Here is a 24,776-nt window from a genome sequence, read left to right on the forward strand (position 1 = left end):
CCATCCAAAACTTTACTGTGCATATTATTTAAGGTCATATCATTAAGATACATTTCCTGCCATCAAGTATCATCAACAACAATTTGGGAACAGGAATAAGATACAAAATATCCCTTAACGAATGAAATAAGATCATCATAAAATCCTGATTGCTGAATTTAAGAAATCCACTCTCTGCTTTTAGGAGATACATTCATCACTCATACCCAAAGTGCAGTGGCATCCATCTGTCTGCTTCATCAGGTCTGAGAAGCTTTTCATTAGAGTTCGGTATCTACCATAAATTGTTAATTCTGTGTTTATTCCCTTGGAACTATACATGCTTATGATCTTTACCTTTACATACAAACATTCCTAACTTTAATACATTACTCATTCCACAACAGCAGTTATCCAAACTTCATTTTTTTAAAAGAAAGACAGCAATACCCCCATGAAAAAAACAAGAAAAGAAATGTCTGGATAGGAATCAAGTCACAGATCTCACTCCTCTCCTCTCTTTCCTCCTATGCAGTATAACAGTAGAGGGGGACATCTATAACAAAACTTTCCACTTTTCTTCCTCTATGTCAACATACAGCAGGTATCCTCCAGAAGCTAGTAAATAGTACAAAATGGGTGCAGTGTTTACTCTTGGAGGGAGGAGGTTGGTAAGTCAGGCTCCAGAAGCTCTGAGACTCTGACTTACCTAGAACAGTCATCAGTGAGCAAAGTGAGATGGCACTGTGTTTTGGACATGCTGTGCTCCCAGTTTGTGAAATCCCAGACTCCCATTATGAACACTGACCTTTTTTGTGACACCCCATGGTTAGCTTAATAGTCCCTCGGTTTTACTGAAGGCAAAAAGAACATAGAAATTGCATCAAAATCACTACTACAACAGTAGCCCCACCATATCCTGAACAACCCATCTGCCAGACGTGTATTTAAAACTTTTCTAAAATGCAAGCAAATTACTTGAGCGAGTCACACACTCTTCAGAGAAAGGAGAGTCTTCTGGCCCACCTGTAGTTTTTCTTTTGTAAGAGGATTAGTAATGTACATTATCAACTCTAGTACTGTAAATAAAAAAGGGGAAGTGTAGCACTTGCATCTACTGAGGAGGCTGTCTGTTTCAGATACTCTATGTCAGGTCCTGAACAGCTAATACCACAGAGGGTGCCAATACCCTGATCCTAACAGACTGCCAGGCTTCTTAACAGAGATTCACAAGAACTGGAATTAATTCTAGTACTGGCACCAACTCCTGAATTACTTCAGTCAAATGTTTTGATCTCACTGACCCCCTCCATCCTTTGCAAAATAAGATAAGACCGATTTCCGTGACCCATGAATGCTTAAACAAACTCAGTTCATTAGAAGTTTACACTAAATGTTTTGTAGCTTTTGCAATGTAAAAGAGAAGATATTTAAGAAAGTCACATTTGCCTAAGGTACAACAGTTCCTAAATGAAGTCTCATTTAGTAGATAAAAGCAGTACAAGTGAGTGTCATGGAGAAATCAATGTTCTCTACAGAAAAAACATAGCATAACATACATCCAATAGCATGACAGCAGAGACTGCTTTGGACTTTGGGACAAGACTGTATTCTGCCAGGTAAGTGCGGTATCTAATCCATCTCAGTCTTCTCATTCTAATGGCTTTGGATGCCTTGCAAAACAAGATTTTTGAGAAAACCATTATGAAGTAAAATTCTAGGGAACAAATACAAGAATAATCAAAGGTTATAAACATTTCAAACAAACAGAAGAAGCACTTCCAGGTCACATTACTTTATACAGGAAATTTGTGGCACTCAGGTCGGTCAGCCACAAATCACTGGATCAAACTGTAACATGCTTATCTATAACCTGACAAGATTACATAAGCCTCAGGAAATACAGCCATAAAAGACTCATCTTGCCATGACCTTCACACATGCAGGTTTGCAGAACTCATTCATTACAGGGCCCAAGCCTCTAGGAAGGTAATGTTTTTGGTAAACACTGATCCCCACCCCCTCCATAACTTCCTGGAAGCGATCATTACTGTAGTATTAGCACAGCAAAACAGAAATCTACCACTTCTTTCTGAAGGCACTGCAATTTGTGACTACAGGAGAAGATCTACAATAAGAAACCATATTACCAGAAAGATTTATTTCCTCCTTACCACTTTACACCAAAGGTGCACACGTCCCCAGAAATACAGCCACTATGACCAGTCCACAGAGAAAGAAATCCCATTCAACACAGGTTTAAAGGACAGTCTCAGGACTTTGACATTGCTCCAATGTCTTCCAGTTCTGCTCATTTTACAGGTACCACTGGGGCAAATCCATGCACTAGGTTTGTATAGATTTGAACTGCAAGGTTTCTGCTTACTACAGGGAAGTGGATGGTGCCCCCTTGCAAAGTATGCAAATGTGCAGTATCTGATGGTGAAACCAGGCTTTCTGGGACAGGCCATGTTGTCAGTAATACAGGTTCCACTTATGCAAACATTAAAGAGGACAGCAAGTGCAAAAGTCTCTATCTCCACAAGCAGCAGACATCGATGTAAATATTAAAAAATACCTCTCTCTCCAAATAAAACTGCACTTCAGTATTCTCTAGACACCAAATTATGGCTCCTGTCAGACCATAATTCATGCAGAGTCCTTACCTGCATGAAATTAAAGTCCAATATGACATTACCAGCACCTGCCTCTAAAAATGAGAATTTATGTGAACATACAATACAGAAATGTACTGATTGGTTACAATCTACAGTAATCAACTCACCTCCTCAAAGAGGTGCACATAACTATTTCAACGTCTCCACAGTTTTTAATCATCCATTCTAGGCTATTTTTCTACTGTATGAACATTTTCCTAACCTTTAGTTTCTATTAAAAGATGTGACAAGTCAACTCAGCATTATTTTAAACTGCATTGAAAATTAACGATAAGCAGTTTTTCCATGTTTTGTTTGAAGCACTGTAACTGTTACACAGCAGAGCATGGCAGGAGGGTGGTCTTACATTTTTCCTTCAACAGCTGTTCAGACAGGTGGAAAGAGAGGTGATCCTTCCCGTCTGCTCAGTACTGGTGAGGCCACACTTGGGGTACTGTGTGCAGTCCTGGGCTCTCCAGTGTAGGAGAGACATAAACATATTAGAGAGAGTAATGTGAAGGGCCATTAACACAAAGAAAGGAGACTAGAGCATCCCTCTGTAAGGAGAGGCTGAGAGAGCTGGGATTGTTCAGCCTGGAGAACAGAAAGCTCAGACGAATCTCATCAACGTGTATAAATACCTGAAGTGAGGGCACATAGACAATAGAGCCAGGCTTTTTTCAGTGGTGCTCAGTGACAGGACCAGAGGCCATGGGTACCAACTGAAACACAGGAAGTTCCCTCTGAAAATCAGGAAACAATTTTTCACTGTGAGGGTGACTGAGCACTGGCACAGGTTGCCCAGAGAGGTTGTGGAGTCTCCATCTTTGGAGATACTCAGAAGATGTCTGGACACAGTCCTCAGCAATCAGTTGTAGCTGCCCTGCTGGAGCAGTGGAGTTGGATCAGATGACTTCCAGGAATCCCTTCCAACCTCAGCCATGCTGTGACCACCAAACACAACGTGGTACACTTTCCACAGAGCTCCTATCTTCACACACAACCATTAAGTCAACTTTGCCCTTTTACAATACATTGCCTGCAGAATCCCAGAAATTCAAACTCTTAATCGCTTTGTATTTCTCCTCATTGCGTTTTCTATACCAGTCATTTTTCATTCTGGTGTTCACTTTCCTTAAACGGTCTGCAAAAAGAAACTAAAGAAATAACATTTATATGTTTTACTACACATTAAGACGTAAAAGTATTTGCAAACTGCCTGCAGAGTTACAAGAGATTCACAAAGTAAAAGCAGTAGAGGAAAAGAGTGATTGTCTTAATAAAATCTCTTGTTTCTACTTTCCAAACACTTCAGAACACATTGTAAGAAATGTTTAGGAAAAAAAATAAAATAAAAAAAAAAAAAAAACAGAAACCATGAGCCATTTTCACATGGCTGTTTCACTAGACAAGCAACATTTAATTAGAAATACCTGGATAATTTTTGCCCAGAGTGATTAAACACATACAGAAGTTTTAACTTGGATGAAAACACTTCAGGATGGAGCCATAAGCTCACAGCTTTGCTAATGAAACTAGATCACCCAGTTCTTTCTGGTCTTATGGTCTATGAAGAAAAACATTTATCTGCTGACGCTATAAAACCCAAGGCAAAAAGCTCTGCTGATTTTGTATGAGTTTTAAAAAGGGAAAGCCTGTCCAAAGAAGTCTGCTAAGAACAAATAACTGAAGAAGGCAGAAGGAAAACAAGGTTGTGGTTTTTTCCTAAGATTAGTTCATATTACTTTATAAATCTAAAATCATGCTATTTTATACATTAAGTTTTGAGGACTGCATTATTCACAATAAAGACTATAATTTGTGGGCATCTTGCTCAGGAAAGAACACTCAGAAATGCAGACCAAACTGAGAGCTAGTAAAATGAAAATATTCAAATTTATTCTTAAGTATATTTGCATTCTATATGATAATGGATAATATCTGTATAGCCCGAGAACATCAACTGCTCAGTATTTCTCTCTTCTGTTCATACAGGTGATGAGTCAAAAATATTCCATAAGCACATAGATATGTAGCAGGTTATTGTCAGGCTTGGCATTAGCATCTCATCTACCAAGACACAACTGGTGTTGGTTATATCAAAGCTTAGAGTGCAGCAGTTTCAAAATCAGCTTATACTCACTGAAGACTTTCCCTCCTGACACCTAAGCCTCAGCCACTTACTCCTATTGCTTCCTTTGCCTCACTGCTAACAGCCTGCTCAGCAGCTCAGAGGTCAGACAATCTGATTGAAAATTAACCTTGAAAACAGTTCTGGGCTACATCACAGAGTTGATTCCCAGCAACATAATACAGAAGGGGACAGAAGAAGGAATCCACAGCCAGGAGAAAATTTGCTCTGCTGAGGAGCAACATGGTCTTATGTCAAAACAACCTAATAATGAAACTCTGCGAGAGCTTTTAAACCAAGCTCTTCTCACGTTTCCTTCCTCCTTTGTATTACTGACTGCTACTGTGTTTTCAACTTCTGCTACAAATGCAAGCAAAAACAACAGGGCTCTAATATATATTAATCCATCAGAATACTTGAAAAACAAAATGCATGCACACAATGATATATGATGCTTGAAAAGTAGCATCATCATTTGGGTTTACAGCACCTAATGGACTGCAAGGTTAGACAATCCTGTCCAGAGAAGCTGTAAATGCAAAGAATCGACTGCAGTACAGTCACTAACCGATTTAACTAAAGCAAATCTGCCAACATAATTGAATCTAAGAATTATCTCTCAGCTAATCTGTTTGTGCTATCAATAAGCCTCTTAGCTGGACAACTAAAAGCAGGATGACTATATAGCATGACTTTTTGCACTGCAATCAATAGGCTCCAATAAAGAGAGACATACTGATGAATCAAAGTTCAAATAAAGGACAGTTTTAAACAAATAATATTAGCAGTGAAAACCTGAAATTTATTTAGGAGCCATCATGTTATTCGTTACAAAGTAAAATGGGAGTGCTCGTGAACTCACACAACTACCTCAGTCAAACCACTGAGTAAGCAGGAAGGCTCTGAATCAGACACCAACTGGTATCTTTGGAAAGCCTGTCTTAACAGGAAATTAATTCTCAAGATTTTTCTCTCTCCCACATATAGCTCTGATCCCACAAAACTGAGCCCTCCACACAATGGCAGCATTCCAAGGAGGCAAAGGCATTGCTCATGGAGTTTTAATGATAACAAACATGGCCCACAAACATACCTTCACTGCACAGGCACTGTAGATCACAAACCAGTTCTACAGTTCAGCATTACAAAGTTTTGTACATTAACTGAACTGTCTACAACTGACATGCAACAGCTCTCATGTAGCGAGTAGAAAGCATTTCTCCTACTTACTGTTTTTATGAGAAGTCTGAAAGCCACTTGGTGTGCAATCAGTACTGGAATCTATTCCTTTTAATAGCCCTTATGCAACACACCAAGGTCAATCTCATTCACAGCAGAAACAACTAACGTGACCATCACACAGGGAGTTGTCAGGATGGCTTTGGTCATTTTACATGCAGTTTACGTGTGTTTATTTTTTAATCTTGATCTTGGTGCCGCCGCTAAGCTTTGTACAGAGGTGTACATCCGGAGAAAAGGAACAGTTTAAAAGGAAAACAGAACCAGTTATAAAAGCCTATCTATCAACAATGGTTCTCTGACCAACAGGCTAAAACACTGCTCCTAATTCCATATGGTAGTTATCAAGACTTCTGATATACTGGTCTGCCTGTTCTTGTATTAATATGGAAGTATAGTGAAATAAACAGCATGTGAAATCAAGCGACAGTTCTGTGTGAGTTAAAGTGGTACCTGGCCTAATGCCAGAGACTTATTAGAGGCGGCACCCATTTTTGCAAACAGAACAATCTTTGCTAGGGCAGGGGGAAAAGTTTCTGTTTCAAAATTTGGAACAAAGAACACACCATTTTCTGCAAATTAACGAGAAACCCTTCATCAACCTTGACTCAAGAACCACTCACAATGTACAACATCCAGACAACGCAAAACAAATGATGTCCCACAAATGTTACCTCTGATCCTAGTACTAAAAGGAGTACTAAACCACCCAAACTCTAGAGATCAAAGAAAACTATTTTAAAACTTCAGAAAGAAATAAATTTCAAACAAACATAACTCATACACTGCCTTCCCTCTGATTATGTTCCCTCTCCCAAGGAAAATTTTAAGTAATGCAGGAGATTGTTAAGAACAAAAACACATACAGTTTTTAGAAAGGGTAAAAGGTTTGGGTTTAACTCCTTGCCTTTTGAGATTGCAGATGCTGCCTCAATAGCACTCGTTCTGAGAATTCTTTCTGCTAAACTATTAGGAGAAAAAAAAAAAAAAAAAAAAAAGTCTCTTGCTTTCAGCTTATTGCCTATCATAGCAGATAGTGGGAAGTTCCAGCGTTCTTCCTTTCCAACATTAAACAGTGACAACAGTAAGAAACAGTATTATTGATCAAGTGCATATTTAAAACAAAAATATTTAACCTGCACTAATTTCTATGGTACTAATCTCATTCTTCTCTCCCAAAGTAGACTGGCTGGAATATTTCAAAAGTCAAAAGAAAACCCTCAGAGGACACGGGAAGGTTAGCATCAAATCACGTCTACAAAAGCAGCTGGTAATCTATTGCAGGAGATGTAATGTGTGAAGCAAAAAGGAGCTCAGGTGTGAGCTGCAGCAGAGGGGAACAGGAGTTCCAAACAGTTCCAGGCAAAATCTTTCCAATCTGATCTCATTCTCTGGTACATGCAAGTTCAGTAACTCCCACAAACTGACAGAATGCCAAGTTAAGAGCCATCAATATACATGGCAAAACTGGCAGGTACTGCTTCACTAGTCAGGACTCTGGATTAAACTAGTTGGACCCTCAGAGACAGAATCACATTAATGCTTCTTTAGCATACCGGTGTGCTAGCCAGTGCTCTAGAACAGGCACCAAGCTCAGTTATGAACAGCAACATTTTTGTTTGGTTACGGGGTTTTTTGCCATAGATCCAGAGAGGTTACTTATTTCTGTTACTGCCATCCACCATGCAGTTAAATCCACTGGCAAGTGGGAGTTCATTCATGCAACTGATAGAAACTTTTGTTTTACTTCAATAGGAATTTAAATTCTATCCATACATACAGCCATCTGGTCTTCACTTAATTCACCAGCTCACATTAAAAGCTGTAAACGTTTGCCTTCCATTATAAGGGAGGAAAAACAGAAGGGTAAAAACCCTAATGGTGTTCATTGGAAAACAGAAAAGTAACAGCTGTAATCATGGCTTAACATGATTTTCTTTTTATGGGCTTCTAAAATGATTTTCTTACGTGTTGTCATCACAGGTTGCTCTGGCTCAATTAGAACAGGCTACAGCGCCTCAGGAAAGGCACAGCTTTGTGAATATGGTTCCTGGGCTAGGGGACAACACTCCCTCCAGGCTTCTTACAGAAACTCCTGAAGAGCCCTAGTAGGAACAACCACATTTAAACACTGTTCAGTGCCAGTACGGTCAGAGGCCAGGGCATTACTTACAGTACACAAAACTGTACAACACACAGCAGTAAAACATGCACATATGGCAAACAGGTCATCATAACTGTTGTTTGCTGTGGTTTTGTTTTAGCTTGATTTTTTTGCTGTTGCTTTCCTGATTGCAAAAACCATTACACCCACGATTTAATCTCGGTGGACTGAAAGGTTCAAATAAGGTTATGGACTGCAAGACAGGGAAAAGTGCCCACACAGGAGGCTTCTCCCAAGGTCCAAGCAAGGGAGAATAAGAAGCCTGGGCTCTCACCCTTTGAGCAGATGTTCTGGTTTTTGATATTCCCTCATTTTATCTGAAAATAAGCTCATCTAAAGACGTAGTTGAAAACCGTCGGCTGCAAACCAAAGCAGATACTGAGATCGCAAACTTGCTAAAAGACACCATGGAGTATTTCAGCCGTTTTAAACTGAGGTATATACCGCCAAAAGCCACCCATAACCCCGGACACCGAAGAAACCAAGACAACATTTCCAAGTGCGCCCCCCCCGGGTATGAAAGCTATCCCTGGAAGCGGGGGTCCTCCTGACCACGGCAGCGGTTTAACTAAATCACTCACAGTCCGAACGTGCCAAGCGATTCTTGACCTTCGGCAAAAGGTTATACCCCGCTGCCTCTCTCCTTTGGGGGGGCGGCAGGGACAAAGGGCGCAGCGCTCCGCCCGCCCCCGGGCAAGCCTGCTCTGAAGGTCGCCCCGCTACCACCGGGCTGCGGGGGCCCGAGGAGGAGGAGGAGAGGAGGAGGCGCCGCTGCACCTTGCTCTGCCACCCGCCCCGCTCCCCGACGAGCGAGCAGGCCTCGCCCGCGCAGCGCCGCGGCACAGCCCGCGCCCCCCGCAGCCGCTCGCTCACCTGAGACCCGACGGCGAGCGGGGGCAGAGGTGGCCCCGCGCGGCCCCCGCCCCCCCCCGCCGAACCGTTACGCGCCAACCGGCCCCCGCTGCCCGCCCCGCCCGGCGCACTCACCCCGCTCCGGGCCCCCCAGGCGCGCGCGCCGGCAACGGCGGCGGGGGGCGGGCGGCGGCGCCCCCGCGGGCCGGGGGAGCCTCGCTGCCGGCGGCGGCCACCTCCGGGCTGCTGCTTCCCTCACGGCTCGGCCGCGGCCCGCGCCGCTGAGAGGCCGCGGCGGGTGGCGCGCAGGGGCTGCTGCGGCCGGCGGGCTGCTGCTCCCCCCTCCTCCCGCCGGCGCCTCATGCGCCCTCTTCCCGCGCCGCTCCGGCCGGGCCGCCGCCCCGGCGGCCGCGCTCAGGCAGCGCCCGGCACCGCTGCGAGCCCCTCCCGCCGGCCGGGCGGCAGCGCACGTGGGGCGGCTGCTAGGCGCCGGGGTCCGCTCGCCTCACCCGCGCCGCCGGGCCGGGCCGCGGGGCCTCCTCGGGAGGCGGGGCGGCGCGGACACCTAGGGGGCTGCGGCGCCGCCCGCCGCCGGCGGGGCATCAGGAAGGGGAGTGCCGCCGCCGGCCACCGCTGGCTCGGTAGTCGCAGCGCTCCCCGGCGGCCATTACCTCATGGCCCAGCCCTGCCGCGGAGGAGGGGCCGCGCGTCGCTCGGCAACTGGCCCCCCGCCGCGGCCCGGGCCGGCGGGGCGGACTGCCATGCGCCGGGGCAGGAGCGGGCTCTCCGCGGCGGGGGCGTTTGCCGCTGCGCGGGTACCGCTGCCCACCGCCGCCCACCCAAGTAACTCACCGCTGCTTCGGCCGGCTCCCCCGGCCGAACGCTGCCCGGACTCGGCCGCTGCGGAGAGGGGTGCCGGGCCCGCACCGCCCCGGGGCTCCTGCCGCCTCCCGCAGGACAGAAGCGGGCGGCTCCCCGCCGCGGGGGAGATGCAGCTGGCTCGGCAGCGGCCACGGGTCGGTCTGGGCGGCGGGGAGGGCCCCGCCGGGCGGCAGGGTCCGGTCTCCCCAAGCCCTTCCTCCCGGCCCACGGCGCCTCCGCGCTGGCGGGGTGGGCTGGCGCGGCGCAGACCCGCTCAGCTGCCCGCCCTGTGCCAGCGAAGGGGGCCTCGGTTCTGACAGGCGTTCGGATTTCTTGTGGCCACCTTGGCCACCTCGCTTTTGAATGACCTGGGCTGGTACAGCCGGCTGACTGCCGCGGGGACCCATTCCGGAATTTGCCACGGTGCGTGTGAGAGCGCTGCCTGCCTGGGCCGGGCAAAAAGGCTTGACCAAAACCCTGGCGAAGCACCCAGCCCGGCTGCAGGGGCGCAGGTGGACAGAAGAACTGACACGGGAATAGGAGAGAGGGTTGTGGTGAAAGTTAGACATTCAAAATGTGCATTTTGGTAGAGGCACAAAGGAGAGGAATCTGTGTGCAAGATGTATTAGACACCAGAAAATCCCCAATGGGAAAGATTAGTTATTAATGCCCCACCTGCAGAGGAAAGCTTCAGTTCAGGTTCTTAATATATCTAATCATTAAAAAAAACCAAGAAAACACCAACAAAAAAACAGAGGAAATCATGCCGTCTTATTTCTGCAGCTCACAGAACTATTTGCTGGAGGAGGGTTTGATTGTTTTTGTTCAGTGGCAAAGGAAGAACAGAATTGTGTCCAAGGTTACAGCTGGTAAGACAAAAAAGTTCTAGTCATGCTGGTGACAGGATTCCGGAAGCGTGGGATGTATGTTAACCTCGAGAGAGTGTAAATGGATTCGTGGTTTGACCCTGAATAACCCATAAAACGAAATGGTCCAACCCTTCACAGATGCAAACAAAGAGAATCCCAGATGGGGATGCGCTTGGGTGATAGAAGAGAGAAGAGAAATATGTCAAGGACAACAGAGGATTCACAGATGCCTGCCAAACAGGCGTGTCTTTAGAGCAGATCCCCTGAAGTGACTAAGGGTGCATGTGGTTGATGGGGCATGTGAGTCAACCTAAAGGCATGCTGCTGCCAAGAGGAGCAGGCTGCTCTCCCCACTTCCATGGACAAGCCAGGCACTCTTGGATTTCCCCTGGAGTTTCTGTGGCTCTGCTGCTTAGGATTCCTCAGTGAGTGACTTGGTTACTAACCTGACACAGAACTAATAATACTTTTTTGCTTGTCAGTTTTCTGCCAGATCAGTGAACTGAAATAGATTCACCCTAAGGTCATAAAAGTATCAGGATCGAGCACAAAGGAAGAGTTGAAACCCTTTGTCAGGGAGGAACAGAACCATCCCTTTGGTAATGCTGCACTCCTAAATCATCTTGATAGTCTCATCTAACTCTTCCCCAAAATTGAAACGTCATGTTACTGCTAGGAAGTCTAACGCCTAGGTATCTTTAAAAAGGTTGCTTCCTTTGTGCCTGGTCTTGTATACATGTGACCCTGGGGTTAGTGAGTAAGTAAGCTACATCAGGAGACTTTAAAAAAGGGTAGTTTTCTGATTAATTCCTGAAACGGCTAAGAATGGAGTCAGATGAGGGACAGAGGTTGCACAAGAGAGGGAACAAGACTGCGGAGTTGCAAACAAGCGATAGAGACTTTCAGCAAGAGCTGGGCACTTGTTACATGTAATGTGTAACATAAGCCCAAGACAGCAGCGAGGGGTTATAGTCTGCACAGTGAAGAAGTAGTTTTAAAGAAGTTTGATCTGTGCTTTAAAGAATGCCAATGAGAAACAGAAAAAGAGCAAAGTAGGCTGGTAAGGGATTAAAAAAATAAAATAAATAAACTTTCAGTTCCACAAAAACAGAAGGCACACAACTGAGACATCTTGGAATCGGAGGCCAGGAAGAAAATCCAGTGCTGAAAAAAACGGAAGGCAGAAAAGATCTGCAGGCAGAAGGAAAACCAAGAAGAAGAAAAGTAAAGATTGACACCAACAATAGAGAGAAACAAGTCTCCGTGATTGGAGACTTCTTGCTGAGAAGAACCATTTGACCTGTCACATCTGTAAGGAACAAGGATTTGAGATGTTCTGCTGAGACTGAAAAGAGTTGTTAGAGTGAGAAGAAGTCCTTCACAGTGGGACAAATGGCAATGACACTGTTTGTACACAAACACAGTATGTGGGAGTATATCAGGGGAGGGAAATTGGGGCTACAGGATTACATGCCCCTCGCATGCAAGCCGTGTGTCTGTATGCTGGTCATGGGATACAGCAGCAGTTGTTTGGTGGTTGCTGCACCAAATCCTCATGATTTTTTGTTGCATGGTATTATAGTGCACATAAGCACACTACATTGCATTCTTACTGTCATCTTAATTCATCCACCTAGTAGATCGGAAGCTGGCAACTGACCCAGTAACCAGATACTTTAAAAAAGCTTCCTAGATTGCTGTGCTCTCTTTCTGTCTTCATTATCCTCTCCATTTCCTCTCTCTTCTTGATTATCGCATGATACTTATCACATTCATTCTCAATTTTGCTTTCTTGGTTACATCTCTAGAACAGACTTTTTATTTCCACCCTGCTAAAATAGAAGACTTCTCAAATATACTTTTCAGTGAGCATGCTGTTGTTTTTCTTGCATGTTCCTCACTCTAGAACTTCTTTTATAATCCCTGTAAAGCAATCATAAAATACAATATTGCTTTAAAAGCATTTGAAACCAGTTTCAGAAATACCTAGTTAGTTTGCCAGCTGAAGAACCCAACTGCAGCTATGATTGTAGAGTAGATGATTTTAATCTCAGAGAACAAATTAATTCCAATGGGCATAAACAAATGATCTGAGAAAAAAAAAAACAACTACTAAAACTTATCCAACACATGTGTTTCTGAATAGCTGTGTGGTGGATTTAAGAAGAAAGGAGTTGCAGTGCTTCTTCCCATTACTACCTAGTGTTACTGGCCTCATTTTTCACACTTTTACATGAGCAGGGACTAAGTAATGCTGTAAGTCCTTTAAAAGGATGTATGCAGTGTCAGCATAATGCTGCCTGTACAACATGTTTTCTTGTTAAAATGGTGATTTTTGTAAAGCTATTGTTGCTTTTACTTGTATATCAAAACACATAGATTCTTGCAAGTTGTCTGACTGAGCATGTGAAAAAATAAAAATGTGAGTACTTTTGATGGATTTTTTTCTGGGTTTGTGGTTGCTGCCTTTCCTGGAAGAATCAAATCAGCAGAAAAGCTTTTCTTGTTCAGAGCTCTATGCTTCCTCCAGCTAACATTAGCCAGCACCAATGCTTTCTCCTTCTTAACTGCTTTTCTACAGGAATTTATTTCCTGCATCTTTCAAGAGCAATACCAACTTATTCAGGCATTGGCCTGTAGTGTTATTGCAACTGTGACCTAAGGAGAGCAGACACATGTAATTTGGAAAAAAAACACAAGGAAAATGAGAGGCTAAATCAAAAAAGTGAGAGTTTATAGACAAGATAAAGCATAAACACAACTAGAGGAGACAAATAAAATGAAGATAAAAAGGTCTTAAGGAGAAAACCCATTGAAAAAGTCCTGCGTAGATGATCATATATAATAATTATGGCAAAATAAAGCATTATTCCAAAACTTACAGTCTGAAAAAACACAAAGGCGGCAAAAAGTGAGTCAGAGGATGGGTTTTTGCACATATATGACATTAATGAAATGCAAGTTGGAGTAAATAGTTTATAAAGCTCAGATTAGCATTAGAAGTCAAGACAAGTACACAAACAAAGAGGAAATTAAATGCAAGATAGTGGGCTAATGATGAATGTGCCAGGCATGCATTTTGCAAGAAAAGGAAAAAAAAGTAAAATCAAGCAAAGCCAAATGAAATTTACACTGTGGAATGATGATAATACCTTCAAGACATTGTGAATTCTAATCAGGATGCAGCTTCAGAATATGCAACATAAAAGCCATTGCTTTCTGCTGAAACAGTCAATCTGTATACTTGATAATAAAGCATTTGACTCTTGTGTTGAGTTTGAACTGCTGAATGTATTTGAAGAAAATGGGATGTCCTCCCAACATGTTATACCTAGAACAGATGAAAGCAATTCAACCAGTACTGCATCTGCTTTACATACCATCTATTGCATTAGAATAAGGAATTGTTTGAACTGAAATACACAGAAAAAGAAAGCATCCCTAATAATTTACATAATCTCAAAATTACATAAGCAGCATGACAGTCACTAAACAGCAAAATTTTGATAAGGCTTATTCAGCCTTCCTGCACAAGCAAGGCCATCATCTCATCATATTGTGGAACCCAGCAGGTAGGCTTAGGTGTTGGGAATGCTGTTAGTAGTGAACCTTGCTGCAGAAGAATTACCAGCTCTGCCAGCATCAGAGCTGATGATACTCAGGAATGTGATATGAGGAATGCCTGGCAGAAACTGTGGTAGTCCATAACAATTAACCCCATCTCATTAGCAGATAAAACTCAATCGGGGGGAAAAAAAAAAAAAGGAAGTTGGTTTTTACTTCAGTATCATACACAGAACAGTTGCTGACTTCCCAAGGAAACTCAATGATTCTGGAAAGGTAAAAGCTGCTTGTAATATACCAGCCTTTAAAGGTATTAAATCAGAGAGTATTAAAATTTGCAGTATTTAAATTTCTATCTTGCCATATCTCTTTCAATTCATAGACATATGCAAAGCATTGAGACCATAAGGGAGGAAGAGGCAACACAAGCATGCTACACACGCAGTACTGGTGACCTTACAAGCTGATCCAGTGAGGTGAGATTTGGACCCACGTTCTTGTGAAAGAAACCACTACTAGATTTTCCCTCACCCATGAAACAAATACATTGGCAAGGACTGTTTTGCAATAACATTTCCTCAGTGAAAAGGTCAACTTATGATGGAGAAAACAGATTTCCAAACAAGAATCCCAGAAACTACCAAAGAATTTGAAAAATCACTGCTACTCCCAAATATCATCAGCATACAATACTGGAATGGTAACATTTGAATTTATTCAGCAACTTTTAGAAGGACCAGTGAATACAGCAGCCTTGTAGCAGAAAAACAAGGTGACTATATCAAAATGTGAGAACCTTAATATTACCACAGAAATGCAAAAATAAAAACACACATAGTTTCACTTGAACAATGAAAGTATGCACTAGTTTCAAGAGGATGCTGGAAAAGAATTTGAAAATAAAAACCTCAATATAAAGGTGTGTTCATGTCCATCACTCTGCTAAAATGGTCAAAGGCCAGAAAAGTGACCCCATGTACTTTCCAGGAATGACAGAACCATCAAGGCAAATGCAACATAAAAATATTATATACAAGTGACTGAATCATCATACCCAGCATGCTGAGAATAGACACTCTCTTGAGAACGGGGTCAGTCTGGAATAGAAAGAGACACCATGTACTAGCAAGATGGGATAGAGCATGAGTAATCATGATAGCTGGGAGAAAACCTAGTACATGTGGCAAAATAAACCAGAACTGTATAGCATCTTCAACAGGCATTGCAGCAACCTAGAGAAAAGATCCTCTTGTCAAAGGAAAACAAAACATGTAAACATACCTTAAAATTATAGCCTACTAGTCAGGCTTTTGGGAGCCAGGCAAACTGTTAGAGGCTTCCGTAGTACCCACTGAGGGTAATGCAGTAAAGTTTAAGCATTCCTGAACTATGTGTTTTCAATCACAAGATCTCAGTTTACCTTAAATTAGATCAAATATTTATTTGAGAACAAGAATTTGATTATATCTGACCATCTGATATAATAGCCAGGCAAAGAACAGGGCTGAGTTTGCTGTACGGATTGCTAAGAGTATTGAAATGGTGCAAACAGCAGAGAGAATATTTTGCATTCCATTCCTGAACACTGAAAATATTCCCACAGAAAAGTTTACTGCAGTTAAGTAAAATGCTCAGTCATGCTTAGTTACAGACTAAAGGAGTAACAGACTAAAACAGTAAGAAAAAGGCCAAAGATTAGGGTCTTACAATTACATCCCTTATCGGTCCTTGTATTTAGATTATTTCTTCAAGATAACTCTTGTATTGGAAGCAAATGGCATGTTTAAAGAGATAATTCCCCATTTTTATACCAAATCAAAGGCAAAATTCCCCATCTGGAGTACATTGAAATTGTGCATCCAGATGGTACGAAAGGTAGACATGTAATGAAGTGTGTATCAACAATAAAAAAGTGCCATAGTTCCTAAAAGGTATTGGAAAAAAGAGGTGTTGAAGTCAACACATCCCCCTGTGTCTGCCTTTAATTACACTGAAAATTCTTCATTATGGAGACACTTAATTTGAAAAGCGATCTAGTTTGTTCTTAAAGCATTTTAGGTGTTTCTCTGTAATTTCTAATACTATTGCCACTATTACATGAAGATTTCAACAACAGACTTCGTTAAAGTTCATACCATCTCACTCCACTAGAATGGGGCATTTACCCCCTTTGTAAAGAAATGATCCCTAACCCAGGCTAATTTAACAGAAAGCTGTACATAGGAACACTAGAAATTTGGAAGCAAAGGCAACTTGATATTGTGTCACAACTTGATATTGTGACTTAGTTTTGTCCTCTTGGACAGGGACAATGAAATTAAGTGATGTGTCATCAGGCTGCTCTCAGGACAGGTCTGCAGTTGAGCTAATATTCTATTCCTTCTCCTTTATATCGGTCACTCGCAACAGAGCCAAAGATAAAATACACAGTTTTCTGAAATCTAAATAAACCCCTCTTCAAAGCATACTTTTCTTGTGCTTACTAAAAGAAACTAGGTGATGTATACTTAGACATTTGGTTTATTTATATCTAGTCAACTACTCATTAACATTAAAAAAAGAAATGGAAAAAAATAGTTTGTGCAGCTTCAAAGCTGTAGCTTCACTGGTAATTACAGAACAACTCTGCAATTGCTGAAAACTTATGGTGCACAGTGGGGCAGGATCTGGAGCTGTTAAGGAGTGAGCAATTTTGCTGTGGACGCGCACGTGATACCTTTCAGTGCTTGTGAGTCCAGTCAATTCTATGTGGGTATCCAGTAAACCAGCAGAAATTATCCTGGTGGGCAGCACCGACTTCTTACCAGTTTTGTAGGCTCTCTACCAAACCCCTCAGCAGCTGAACTGTGACAGAATTTTTGGCAAGCTGTGTAACTAATGAAGCTTCATTTCCTCCAGATCTGTGCTCTGTGCCTACAGCCTCCACTGTCTGCGAAGGTTATGAAACAAAACCAAAGAGCTTCTTGCAACTGACATGTCCCTAACATCCCTCTCCCAAATAGGATGATTTGGTTTTATTGTTCCTTTTTTCCAGTATTTGGGAGGTTTAAATTCATAATGAAATGTTGCGTACGGGGGTGTGAGTGTGTGTGGGGGTGTGGGTGTGTAAAAAACCCAGCCATCTGTTGTCACGCAGCCTGAAGAAACATTGAATCCTTCCTATTAACTACTACTTCTACCACCTATTAACTACTTCTTTTATCAAATCTGGTTGGTATGGATCAAGGGGTTCAGAACTGCTGGGAGGTTGAGATGAAGGTGGGACAATGGACTAAATATAATGCTTTACAACGCGCTCTAGGAAGCCTGACAAACCAAATGTTGTCAAATGTTTTGTCCCACAAGAGAAAAGAATACTTTTTTTTTCCAAGGGCCTTACAAAACCAAAACCAGACAAAAATCCCCAAACCAGACCATACTGGAATGAAAAATGAAGTGGAAACTCCACTGAAAAAGTTGAAAACCACTTGGTTCAAGGGCTAAATTTTGTTATAACAAGGCGTCCCTCAGGCATCCGCACAAGGCCACAAGGCCCAGCGCCACCACACGTGGCTCCGATTGAAGCCGACCTACGGCGGTTCCACTCAACAGCCGCAGCCCCAACGCCGGGAGCGCAGCCGGAGCCCGCCTGAGGGGCAGCTCCCCCGAGGGGGTCCCGCTCCCGCCTCCCGCTCGCACCACCGCCGCCGTTAGCCCGCCGGGCGCCTGGCTCCAGGGCGGCTGCGCCCCTGACGCCCCGCCCTCCCCGGCACGTGCTGTCCCCCCGCCCTCTCCCGTCGCGACAATCCGCAACACCCCCAACAACAACATCCCCGCCGCAACATCCGGGACTTCCCCGCGGGCCCGCTCTGACGCCGGCGCGGTCTGGCTCGGCGGCGGCTCCGCTCTGCTTCTGGCGTCCGGCCCCGTCTCCTGGAGACGGGCGCGGGGTGCGGCCATCCAGGCGGTGCGCCGGGGGGGAGCGGAGCGCGGCGGGCGCGGCTGGGACCTGGCGGTGTGTTCTCGCTAGAGTAAGGGGAGAAACACCCGGGCGTTCCCGGGGTCGCTCCGCGCGCTGTGCCGGTGCCCCCCCCCGCCGGCTGTATTTTGTGGCGTGCACGGACAAGCTTCCCGCTGGGACGCTTCGGAATCTCGCCTTCCCCCCATAGGGGCATGGGAGACTCCAGCCCGGGGGCGGGGCTCCGCTGATTTCGGTTGATGGCGGCGGCGCGCCGTTAGTACCGCTGCCTCTGCCTGCCCCCCGCCTCGCAGGTACGGCTGTCGCCGCCCCCCGCGGACGGCTAACGGCCGCTAACTGGCGCGGCGCGCGCGTGCCTAACGGCGCGGGGGAGCGCGGCGGCCCTCCGCCCCACCTGCCGGGGCCGCGCGCGCAGACAGCTTCCCGCTTCCCGCCCCCCGTTCGCGCGTCCCGGTCGGTCCCCGGGCCCGAGGGCCTGCTTGAACCCGGGAGTGCCGCTACCCCCGCTGAAGGGCTCCTGAGGGGCGGGAGACCCCGCCGGAGGGTGGCCAGCCTTATGGCACTGTCCTCACTGCGCCAGCTGGGCCGGGGGCCTGCTGTGGCCTAGGGCCTGCGGTGCGGCGCCTCAGGCCGGCCCAGCTGACTGCTCTTGACAGAGCTTTGACTTCAGGACAGCTCGGGCCCTGCAGGTGCTGCTCAGTTCAGAGCAATTATGGCCGTTTTTTCACCAGGAGAGGGAACCCTGTCTCCTTGGTGTCCTGTGTCCAGCCCAGAGCAGGCGCGGTTCCCTTGGCAGCTGGAGTCTGCTGCTTTGGGTACTTCTGTGAGGTTTCAGATCTGCTTCAGCTCTTTCAGATCTGTGACAGGCTTCCACAGCAGCCCTCTTGCTTTTTCTTTATACCTTTTTCTTTTCACTTTTTGTCAAAACTAATTAACATATTCTGGCTGTTCAAAATCTGTTTTGTCTGTCATGCTCTGTTGGTTTGTGTGCTGAAATTATGGCATAGCCATTACTCTTGCAGTTTGGGGATGCAAGACTAGAGGCTTTTCCCCTAGTAGCCTCTTGCAGAGCAGCTAATAGGACCCTATTTGCAAGTACTGCCTCTTATGAGGTAGCAATGAAGGCTTCCCTTTCTCGTGGCCATGACTACTCTGTCCTATTGTGCATTTGTGTGTCATTGGTCATGCTTATGTCAGACAAACAGATACTTCTGTATTTGGCATTGAGCCTGGCATATATTTGTATTGTTTGTTGCGTGAGTGGATGATAATGCCTTTCGTATGACCAACATACAAAGGTAGCTTCCATCCACCTAATGTGTATATGCATCAGTCTTTTGATGAGGTGCACATGTCAAGTTTGAAGTATTCTTGGGAAAGAAGTACAGGGAAGGGGCTGTGGTCATGTAAATTTTGGGAGTGGGCTGTAGATTGGCCATTTTTTTTGCCAAATACATTTCTATGGCATTGCTGTTTTGGAACCTCGCTGTAGTAGGGGAAGACATTATGGGTTTTTTTGTTTGGTTGGGTTTTTTGTTTGTTTTTATTTTGTTGTGTTGGTTTTTTTTTAAGCTGTCCAGAAAAAGAACATAAGGAATGGTATGATGATCTGCATGAATCAGAAAAGAGAGGTGGGGAAATGGATACCTCCTTCTGTTCTGATGCTGTCTTTGTGCCTTATTTTGGGGTATTTGGCAAGTTGATCATTGTATAATTACTTTCTTCCCATAGATAATTAGAAAAAAAGTCTTCCTTCCTATATTGCACTAGCAGTACCTAGCTGTTTGCTTAGTGCTAGATAAAATCAAAGTAATTTACAGTATTAATATGAAGGCTTTTGAATTGCAGTGGTGAGATTCTTTCTTCTATTGGGAAGAAAACTTCTGTTTTGGGTAAATACCTTTGGTAAAGGAAATCCTGGAATCATGAGGTTCCTATATATGTTGTAAATTCCAGTTCATCTGAGTTCTGCTTGGTACCTGGCTGATATTCTGGCAAGATCTGGTGTTTTAGTGACAGGCTTTTTGTTTGGTGCTGCCCAATGCTTTGTTGTATTTTCACTTGAAGTCTTGTCTGAAAACTTGGGGATTCCCTGGTCTTCATTTTAGTCTTTGATTTGTCACTTTTGGAGCTTAGTGTTTCATGAAAGAGTTAAAGTGAAACTGAGTTTGTGATTTGTGAGTAGGCATTTGGCAGCTGTTCTACTTAAGTAGCCCTTCCTCTCTATCCTTGCTCATCATGTTGCTGCACTACCCTCTCCAATATGCTGCTTTTATATGGTTTTATGATAACTACATTGAGAACTGGTCCTGTTGAAGAAAACCCAAGAGTTTTATAAACAAAATGGAGTAAGTAATGTAGAAACACCAACTCCAAATGGCTTGGAACTAATTAAACTGGTAGTTGGAAGAACTGGGCACTGAATGTGAAGCTGTCCTGGAGGTCGATGAACTTACTACAAGGTGGTCACTGAGGGCTAATTAGCAATATATCCTGTTTCTGGAATATGCCAGTATTGGGATTCTGTATCCCTCTGCTCTTAACCCAGTGGAATAGCTGAGGAGCAGGATGGAAAGCTGGTGCAGAACTCTTACTTCATGTATTATAGCTGCTTCAATGTTTTGCTATCAGTTCTCCCATTGTTCCAAGATGCTCAGAGAAAATAGTTATGGATCAAAAGAATTAATGAGACTTCTATGAAAGGCATCTGACTACATAAATATACAAGTGTCACTTGCTGGGTTTGCAACAAATGACAGATATTTCATTTGTTTCAGTGTGTAAATTAAAGCATATACAATTCTTGAGACAAAAGTGATAGTTACTGACTCGCACAATGCAACATTTGCCCACACATTTACACAGCTTTGGTCTGCAAGGAATTGTTTTTGTCCCTGAAAAATTAACAGTGAGTCCTATAGCTGGTAGAGCCACATTCAGCTTAGCATTGCTGGGAGCGCTAATATTCACAAAATCATGTGTTTTTCAGTTAATGTTGATGAAATCAGTTTCTTGGCAGGTTTAAATTACATTGTGAAAAGTTACAGGGGCACGTTTGCCTGAAGTGCTCTTGGGCAGAAATGGCAAACTTATTTGGCAAGGCTTTCAGTATAGAATATTTTCATTTGTGCAGCAGTTTTATGTTCAACAAGCAATTTTAATTTTGGTTGTGTGATAAAATATTTAGAATTTGTAGGTCTGTAATTTTTCAAATGTGTTAAGAGCTTTGAAAGTGGAAAATTCTACTACCCATTCAAAATTTTTATCACATTTCCTGAGAGGAGGCCTTCTATAAAGTAATTGTGTTTGATCTTGCTGGAAGACTATAATCCCTATTTTTGAGAAGTGGGAGGGTAAATACTATAAGTCAATGACTATTAAATATGAATGCTTCCCCCTCTTCCTCCTGTCTTTAAAGGTTTCTTTGCGTATGAGATAAATGTCATGGTTTCAAGCCATTGCCTGTAAAGCATCGTTAACTATGGAGAACTTCATTTTGTATGAGGAGATTGGAAGAGGAAATAAGACAGTTGTTTACAAAGGAAGAAGAAAGGGGACAATTAATTTTGTTGCCATTCTTTGCACTGATAAATGCAAAAGAGCTGAAATAACAAACTGGGTAAGTAATGCTTTTTCCTGCTAAACCTGGGAAAAGATCTTACAAAATCCTTGTAGCACAGGTAATGTAAAAGAAAAAAACCTTGTGCTTCTTTAGAAGGAGTTTTGTCACCATTGAGGTCAGCTTCTTAAGATTTTAAATTCTTATGCTTTTAATAGAGTCTTATCTGACTTGAGTTTGCGTAAACCCATATTTACAGGCTTACTGTTTCTGTGATGTGTCAGAGAACCTGTAAAAACAGTTACTTGCATGTAGTGGTTTGCTTTATTTTGTTATTAGTTGTGCAAATCCAGTGGTAGTAATAACGTTCCAGTAAATAATCATTTTCTTACTTGACAAGAATAAATATTTTTTGATGAAAAAATAGCATTTAAGGTAAATCAGTTCTGGTTTGTAAAACCTTGGCAAAGTTTTAAACATATCATACTTTATGGAAAAGAAACTGTGACACGGTTAGACATTAAAAATACTTTATTTTTCGAGTAGATACATTTTGCTTCTGTGGTGGGTTGACCCTGGCTGGATGCCAGATGCCCACCAAAGCTGCTGTATCACTCCCCCTCCTCAGCTGGACAGGAGAGAGAAAATACAACAAAAGGCTTGTAGGTCAAGATAAAGGCAGGTGGATCACTTGCCACTTGACTCAACTCAGGGAAGTTAATTTATTGTCAATCAAATCAGAGTAGGGTAATGAGAAGTAAACCCAAATCTGAAAACACCTAACACCTTCTCCCCACCCCTGTCTTCTTCCCAGGCTGAACTTAACTTCCAATTTCTCTACCTCCTCCCCCCGAGTGGTGCAGGGACACGAGGAATGGGGGTTACAGTCAGTTCATCGCACATTGTCTCTGCCGCTCCTTCCTCCTCACACTCCTCCCCTGCTCCAGCATGGGGTCCCCCTCCCACAGGCTGCAGTTCTTCACACACTGCTCCAGCGTGGGTCCCTCCCACAGGGTGCAGTCCTTCAGGAACAGGCTGCTCCAGCATGGGTCCCCCACAGGGTCACAAGTTCTGCCAGGAACCCTGTTTATGCGGGCCTCCCACTGCTCCGGTGTGGGTTCCTCCACGGGCTGCAGGTGGATATCTGCTCCACCATGGGCCTCCATGGGCTGCAGGACCAGTTTGCCTCACCATGGTCTTCCCCACGGGCTACAGGGGAATCTCTGCTCTGGTGCCTGGAGCACCTCCTCCCCTCCTCTGCACTGACCTGGGGGTCTGCAGAGCTGTTGCTCTCGCATAGTCTCACTCCTTTCTTCTACTGCAATTTTTGCCCAGATTCCCCATCCCCACCTCCCCTTCTCAAAAACGTTATCCCAGAGGCGGTGCCACCATCACTGATGGGCTTAGCCTTGGCCAGTGGCGAGTCCACCTTGGAGCCGGCTGTCATTGGCTCTATTGGACACAGGGGAAGCTTTAGCAGCTTCTCACAGAAGCCATTGCTGTAGCCCCCCTGCTACCAAAACCTTGCCATGCAGGTTACAGTTTCATGTTCCCTCTCGTTGCTTCAATGATCATTTACTGGGCCATTAACAAATTTGGTCAATGTAAACTTTTTGTTCTTAGCAGCATACTTCTCTTAGAAAGCCCTTGGGGATACCTTACATACCACTGTGGCAAGATACAGAGGCTTCTGTAGAGAGGAGGCCATGTAGGTGTAGTAGAAATACAGATTTCCAGGGACCCTTGAATGCTTGCTCTTGCCTAATAAGATAAGAATGATGTAAAAAATTTCTTTTTACTTCCTCTTACTGTATTCACTGTATTGTCTTACAATGTGTTCCCAATGGAAAAGAAAACAGAAATGCAAATTTGACTCCAAATTCTGATTTCCAGTTTTACTGTTTTAGTGATGCAGGAAGGTTAAATAGCGCTTATAACTTTGGGCTGGGGAACTTTGTATTTTTTTTTTCTGTATTTTTAAAAGTGAGTGAGTTGGGTACGGTCTGTGAGGAAAGTTATCTTTTCTCAACATATATGTAAAACTAAAATATTAGAATTGGAGAATAATTTTAGTGCACTGGAAAAGGTAAGAGAATGAGTAGTTACTCTAGAATAAATTCATATTGTGTCTCCTCGTCTTAAGTCCGTATATATTGCTTTCTCCGCCCCTGCCCCATTAAGTATGTTAAGTTTGTTCTAGGTTCGTCTGACTCACGAAATCAGACACAAGAATATAGTGACATTTCATGAATGGTATGAAACCAGCAACCATATCTGGCTTGTAGTGGAATTATGCACAGGTGAGATAAGCTCAGAAGGTAAAAATTTGTAGAATGAGGATTTCATATAATAGTTTATCCACAACAAATGTGTGTTTGGAAAACCTTAGTAATTATCTGATTATTAACATGAGAATCCTATTTATATATAGCACAGTTTTTGCTTTTGGAAACATTTTTAGAAATCATACTTTTCTACTTCACTGTATATGTATGTTAACTGTTAACTGATGTGATGTAATGTTGGTTTGTAATAGCTGAAGTGATATGGTGTTCAGGGGAACTTAGAACCAAATTGTGAATAGTTGAATGGTAGTTAAGTAAAAATTACTTGATAAGTTTTCGAAGGACTGGCAGCGTTAGTGTTCTTTTTTTCATTTTATAGCACACAGTAATAAAGATGACAAAGAGCAAATCAAGTTATAATGTACAAAAGACAATAATGTTCAAATGAATTTTTTAATCAGAAGGCAATTCTGTAGCTAATAGTAAATTACTTAAGTTTTCTTCCTGTTCAGTAGAAGTATTTTGACTTTTCTGTTAAGATGTTAATTTGGGAGCTCTGGCAACCTAAAACTGCATTAAGTGATTCACTGAGTTTTGATAGGTTCTCATCATTCCATTACAGACATCTTTTAAAGCTTTCTCTAATTTTGATGATTGC

At 43.7% G+C, this 24,776-nt stretch overlaps 2 protein-coding genes across 7 annotated transcripts in view; one reads left to right on the forward strand and one right to left on the reverse strand.

Moving 5' to 3' along the window:
- Positions 1-10,067, reverse strand: part of TRAK1 (trafficking kinesin protein 1) — a 140,707-nt gene extending 130,640 nt beyond the window's left edge. The window contains exon 1 of one of the 4 annotated variants that reach the window (XM_055803792.1): positions 9,875-10,067. The gene's annotated coding sequence lies outside the window, so the exon portion shown is untranslated. Of the gene's footprint in view, positions 1-2,153; positions 2,436-9,157; positions 9,369-9,874 lie in introns of those variants that run through there. The other 3 variants (XM_055803793.1, XM_055803795.1, XM_055803798.1) reach the window with 3 other exon arrangements.
- Positions 10,068-18,391: 8,324 nt separating this feature from the next.
- ULK4 (unc-51 like kinase 4) overlaps positions 18,392-24,776 on the forward strand; it is a 249,791-nt gene continuing 243,406 nt past the window's right edge. For 2 of the 3 annotated variants that reach the window (XM_055803861.1, XM_055803863.1), the window contains exons 1-3: positions 18,392-18,567; positions 21,693-21,893; positions 24,034-24,133. In XM_055803861.1, coding sequence (XP_055659836.1) covers positions 21,714-21,893; positions 24,034-24,133 — 280 coding nt within the window. In that variant the 5' untranslated portion in view covers positions 18,392-18,567; positions 21,693-21,713. Of the gene's footprint in view, positions 18,568-19,861; positions 19,906-21,692; positions 21,894-24,033; positions 24,134-24,776 lie in introns of those variants that run through there. The other variant, XM_055803862.1, reaches the window with a different exon arrangement.

Source organism: Falco peregrinus, chromosome 5, assembly GCF_023634155.1.
Source record: "Falco peregrinus isolate bFalPer1 chromosome 5, bFalPer1.pri, whole genome shotgun sequence".
NCBI lineage: Eukaryota > Metazoa > Chordata > Aves > Falconiformes > Falconidae > Falco > Falco peregrinus.